The sequence below is a fragment of the Pan troglodytes genome, chromosome 4, assembly GCF_028858775.2.
Source record: "Pan troglodytes isolate AG18354 chromosome 4, NHGRI_mPanTro3-v2.0_pri, whole genome shotgun sequence".
Classification (NCBI taxonomy): Eukaryota; Metazoa; Chordata; class Mammalia; order Primates; family Hominidae; genus Pan; species Pan troglodytes.
In genome coordinates, this window is record NC_072402.2 from 33,779,703 (window position 1) to 33,785,666 (window position 5,964).

Below are 5,964 nucleotides of genomic sequence, written 5' to 3' on the forward strand. Positions count from 1 at the left end.
AGTAAATGACTCGCCAGTCAAAATAAACGGCAACTTTAGGGTTAAAGGCCCAATCTGGCTCCAAAGTTTGGGGTTTTAGTTACTACACTACATTGCTTCACTATATTTTACAATTTACTAGCTGCTTATGAGTATGAATTAAGGCTCAGAAGTCTAATTTTCCAGACTACTCGGAGGACTCTCGCCCCACTCCACTCCACAAAGATTCAGCTCAGCGACTCCTTCCTACTCGGACCTAGCTCCACCCAGCCCAGCCCCGCGTCCCCCTCGCAGTGGCTTGGGCAAGGGCGCCTGCGCGGTAAGCGGGTCCCATGCAACGCATTCTGGGATTGGTAGTCCATGTTCCTCCGGTCTCCAGCATTCACAAGAAAAAGGGGGGAAAAAACCATGCAAATTAGATATCTCTGAATTTCTTGCAAATTAAATAAGACGCAGATTCTGGCTCAGGAAAGTGATGCAAACGCGTCGTTTTCAAAGGAGAGACTCCAGCCTCGGGTCAGGCGCGGCGCAGACAGCGGCGCGGGGTCCTTGGCTGGGCGGGGCTTGCTCGCGGTGGCTTGTGGTTCCTTCCCGCGCTGCTTCTCTCTTTCGCTCAGGCCCGTGGCGCCGACAGGATGGGTGAGCTGTTGTGGCCGGTTTAAGGGCGCCGCAAGCGGGACTTGGGGTCTTGGGGACGGGCGGGCGGATGCGAATAGAGTAGGGCGGGGGATGCCATGGAGAGGCTCCATGGGGGAGGGCCGGGGAAGCGCCGCTCCAGGAGGCACATGGTCCGGCGCGGAAGGGGCCCATGAGGCGCGGAGGCCGCCGAGGTCGGGGTACCGAGGGACGCAGGGAGGCCAGCGCTTCCTCCCGGGCATTCGAGCGGGGCCTCGTCCTTCGGGAGAACACATTCTCCGGAGCCCTCTTCGAACGTTTGTTAGTCGGTTCAGGGGAACTTGAAGGCCAAATGTTTGGCCCACAGGCCAATAAATAGTATGACAGCCAATCGGCTTAAGGGTTTATTCCAGGTGAGGCGAGTGTCTTAGAAGATGGGAAACACGTAGATGGCGTGTTTTTACGGAAGAACTAAAATATTTAATTTTTAGGCAAGTGTCGTGGACTTCGTACTGCTAGGAAGCTCCGTAGTCACCGACGAGACCAGAAGTGGCATGATAAACAGTATAAGAAAGCTCATTTGGGCACAGCCCTAAAGGCCAACCCTTTTGGAGGTGCTTCTCATGCAAAAGGAATCGTGCTGGAAAAAGTGTAAGTCCATTGCTCCCGTCAAGTTTTAGTTTATTGTAGGAATTCGAGACGTGAACTTACGAATTCTTGTTTTGAAAGTAATTGCAGGTTTTTGTGTAGTAGTGTTCATTTGGGCATTGTGGGGTAAAATTGCAAAGCGTTTGTTCTATTTAAAAGTTGGTAAAATTAGTTTTTGGGAATTAGGTAGTTAAGGTTTTAATTTAACGTTGGCCTGGAAGGAATTGGAGTAGATACTAGCAATGATGAAGTAAAGGACACAAACACCTTTACTGTGGGAGTTGTTATAAGTAAATGGCACGTGTCAGCTATTGAACTTTCTCGACTTGATAAAACTAAGGTGAAGAGAAGTGACTTGCATCAGAATTAATTGAGGTCATACACCTAAGATTGAGACATGAAACTGCCAGTATTTGACTGTTTTTGACTTTTTAAAATAATAATTTCATATAGTTCTATCATATTTGATGGTAGAGCCATTTGAACCCAGATTTTTTTTTTTTTGAGACAGTCTAGCTCTGTCACACCCAGGCTGGCGTGCAGTAGCACAAGACTCCCTGCAACCTTAGCCTCCCAGGTTCAAGCAGTTCTCCTGCCTCAGCCTCCCAGGTAGCTGGGATTACAGGCGCCCACTACCACACCAGCTAATATTTTGTATTTTTAGTAGTGATGGGGTTTCACCATGTTGACCAGGCTAGTCTCAAACTCCTGACCTCAGGTGATAATGCCTGCTTCGGCCTCCGAAAGTGCTGGAATTATAGGCGTGAGCCACTGTGTCCGGCCCAGACTTTCTAGTTCTTATCTCAGATACCTTCTTTTTTCTTTTTTTTTTTTGAGATAGGGTCCCTTGTCACACAGGCTGGCCATCTTGACGTTCTAGGCATAGATCCTCCCATGTCAGCCTCGCAAGTAGTGGGACTACAGGCCCACGCTGCCACTGCAGTCTACTTTTATAACTGTAAAAGGTCTAGAAATTTCCCCCATTGTGCTAATGAAATTAAGACTGGCAGAAAAGTAGGTTGACATCACAGGACTTCAGCTCAGCCATTTGAGGTTAGATTGAAAAGATAGCAACAGTTTCTCATTAGTTCTGTAGTTAATGTGAAAAGATAATCTTTTTTCAGAAAGCCAGCTCACAGTGCTATGCCTTTTGTATTTCAGAGGAGTTGAAGCCAAACAGCCAAATTCTGCCATTAGGAAGTGTGTAAGGGTCCAGCTGATCAAGAATGGCAAGAAAATCACAGCCTTTGTACCCAACGACGGCTGCTTGAACTTTATTGAGGTGAGTATTTCAACTCTGTTGTACCTTCTGTTCTTGGGGTGGCCTCCCTCACATTTTTATCTGATGCAAGGGAGTTTCCTCACATGAAAGTATTTTTGTGATCGCCACCGACACCAGAAATAAACTTCTTATTTTATTCCAGGAAAATGATGAAGTTCTGGTTGCTGGATTTGGTCGCAAAGGTCATGCCGTTGGTGATATTCCTGGAGTCCGCTTTAAGGTTGTCAAAGTAGCCAATGTTTCTCTTTTGGCCCTATACAAAGGCAAGAAGGAAAGACCAAGATCATAAATATTAATGGTGAAAACACTGTAGTAATAAATTTTCATATGCCAAAAAATGTTTGTATCTTATTGTCCCCTGTTCTCACCACAAAGATCGTGTTCTTTACCACCACCACCCCCCCTTATTTTTTTTATCCTAAACCAGCAAACGCAGGACCTGTACCAATTTTAGGAGACGATAAGACAGGGTTGTTTCAGGATTCTCTAGAGTTAATAACATTTGTAACCTGGCACAGTTTCCCTCATCCTGTGGAATAAGAAAATGAGATAGATCTGGAATGAATGTGCAGTATTGTAGTATTACTTTAAGAACTTTAAGGGAACTTCATAAACTCACTGAAATTCTAGTGAGATACTTTCTTTTTTATTCTTGGTATTTTCCATATCGGGTGCAACACTTCAGTTACCAAATTTCATTGCACATAGATTATCTTAGGTACCCTTGGAAATGCACATTCTTGTATCCATCTTACAGGGGCCCAAGATGATAAATAGTAAACTCAAAATTGCTCCCCACTCTGTTTATTATTTAAAGGTGTCAGGATCTGTGTTGTAATGTGTCTACATTAGTGTGTTTAGGAGAATACAGGCATTGGATCATTTAGTTGATGGAAGTATATGCCAGGCAAGGGAGATAAGGTATATGACAAGACTGATGTTTTCAGTATCATGAGGTTGTCAGAGACCTTCATGTCTTCAAAGACCAGTCAGCAAATGAAGTGGTGTAGAGACAAGATTGGTTGTGTTTTGATAATTTAAGCTAGGTATTGAGTACATGTGGATTTTGCTGTCCACGAATACTTGTTTCAGAGTTTCATGGATACAGTGTCATGGTTGAAATGAAGCTGTGAGCCTTCTGCTTTAAATCTGATGTAAGCAACTCCTGTTAACAAATAGTAAGTATGGGTTAATTAGCCCTTTGATCAAAGCCTAGCTTTACATTGTTTAGGATCTTTGGAAAACAATTGCTTTGGTTGCCCATTTTCCGTAGGATCAAGAGCAGAACCTTTCACATGGCACAGAAGAACCCAGGTTGCGCTTCATACCTGCATATTCCAGCCTTAGCCTGCCATTTCTCTCCTTGGCACTTTGTGCTCCAGCAACACTGGTCTCAGTTGGTCATCCTCAAACTTGGGTTCCATATCCAGCCTCAGGACCTCTGTTCCTGTTACTATGGTGCCTTGCATGTCGCCTGCTCTTACTAAAGAGCTCGTGTGTTTTCCAGCACACTTGGGTTTATCTCTTGATGATGATGCTAGTCTCTCCCTCCGCAAGGGCAGAAAGGCTGTCTGTTGGTTTGTAGCAGTGTTGCCTAACGTGTAGCTGCAGTCAGTATTTGGCTAAGCTGTTCCCAGGGGCTCAACAGATGCTTTCGCATGAGCCTTAACTGACCCAACCCTTTGTGATCCGGGAGAGATTGCTAGGCCTCGCTCACCGGGCCAGAACCAGGGAAAGAGGCCGCGGTTGCAGCGCGATTCCAGGCCCCGGGCGGTGGGGTCCTTGTGACCACGAGGTGGGGCACACCAGGAAGGGAGTGGGACAGCGCGGGCGCCCAGGGATGTGGCCTGGTTCCCCTGCCTTCTCTGATACGTCAAGACACCTTCAACAATGGCTTGCAGCTGTACCCTCTTGGCTGCATCCAGGACGCCCTTTTCACTGCTAAGCAGTCCTACCTGAGGCCCAGGGGCTGCCAGATTGACCCATAAATAATCTCCGGCGCCTCAGATCCAGAAGCTGCTGAGCCTGATCTTAGTGCCTTCTCCTTTCTCTGTGTGGCCCCCCAGCCCCTTTCCCCACTGCCTTGTGTCCGAGGCCCTTTCCTTCTGTATCCATGGAGGAGAGACATAAATACAGATCAATAAAATAAGGGAATCCATAAATAGACATTCAGAAGTATGGCCAATGGATTTATCTTAAACAAAATCAATGGAGGAAGAAGAGTTTCAATAAATGATGTGGACTTCCATTTGTCAAAGACCAAAACAAAGGAACCCCAACCTTACATGTAATACAAACTTAACTCAAAATGGATCATATATCTAAATGTAAAATGGAAAGCTATAAAACTTAAAACAGACTATCTTTACAACCTAGGCGTAGATATAGTTTTTAGACATTACACCAAAAGCACATGCCATAAAAGAAAAAATAGATAAATTGGTGGATTTCATTAAAATTAAAAAACACTCTCTGTCTGAAAAATCCTGTTAAGCTGGGCGCTGTGGTTCATGCCTGTAATCCCAGCACTTTGGGAGGCTGAGTTGGGAAGATATTAATAGCTTGAGGCTAGGAGTTCAAGATCATCCTGGGCAGCAAAGTCATACACTCTTGAGGGAAGAGAGAGACCTTCTCATATTGTTTTATTTTGTTTTATACTCAGTACCTGTTTTAAGAAAAAAACAAGGAAGTGAAATCAAAGACAGGCAACCCGGCACCAGGCCTGAAACCAGCCCTGGGCCTGCCTGGCCTAAACCTAGTAGTTAAAAATCAACTTACGACTTAGAACCTGATGTTATCCGTAGATTCCAGGCATTGTATAAAAAAAATTGTTAAACTCCCTGTTGTGTTCTGTACCAGTGCATGAAACCCGTCACATATCCCCTAGATTGCTCAGTCAATCACGACCCTTTCATGTGAAATCTTTAGTGTTGTGAGCCCTTAAAAGGGACAGAAATTGTGCACTTGAGGAGCTCAGATTTTAAGGCAGTAGCTTGCCGATGCTCCAGCTGAATAAAGCCCTTCCTTCTACAACTCGGTGTCTGAGAGGTTTTGTCTGCGGCTCGTCCTGCTACATTTCTTGGTTCCCTGACCGGGAAACGAGGTGACTGACGGATGGCTGAGACAGCCCCTTAGGCAACTTAGGCCTGCCCTGTGGAGCGTCCCTGCGGGGGACTCCGGCCAGCCTGAGTGATGCCATCCAAAGAGCGCTCCTGGGCAGGCAATTGCCCCGGTGGAACGCCTCGCCAGAGCAGCACATAGCAGGCCCCTGCGGAGGATTAACACAGTGGCTTAACACTGGCTGAACACTGGGAAGGAACTGGCACTTGGAGTCCAGACACCTGAAACTTGGTAAGACTAGTTTTTGGAACTTGCCCCACTCCATCTGAGTGGAAGCGTGGCCTGATCACCCATGGTGTGCCTGTATTGGCACTTTTGTT

At 46.1% G+C, this 5,964-nt stretch overlaps 1 protein-coding gene across 1 annotated transcript; it reads left to right on the top strand.

Moving 5' to 3' along the window:
- Window positions 1-334: 334 nt before the first annotated feature.
- RPS23 (ribosomal protein S23) lies at window positions 335-5,557 on the top strand. Its single transcript, XM_009448913.3, has 4 exons — window positions 335-618; window positions 1,086-1,245; window positions 2,404-2,524; window positions 2,667-5,557. The coding sequence occupies exons 1-4, from the start codon at window positions 615-617 to the stop codon at window positions 2,811-2,813; spliced, it is 432 nt and encodes a 143-aa protein (XP_009447188.1). The 5' UTR covers window positions 335-614; the 3' UTR covers window positions 2,814-5,557.
- Window positions 5,558-5,964: the final 407 nt, after the last annotated feature.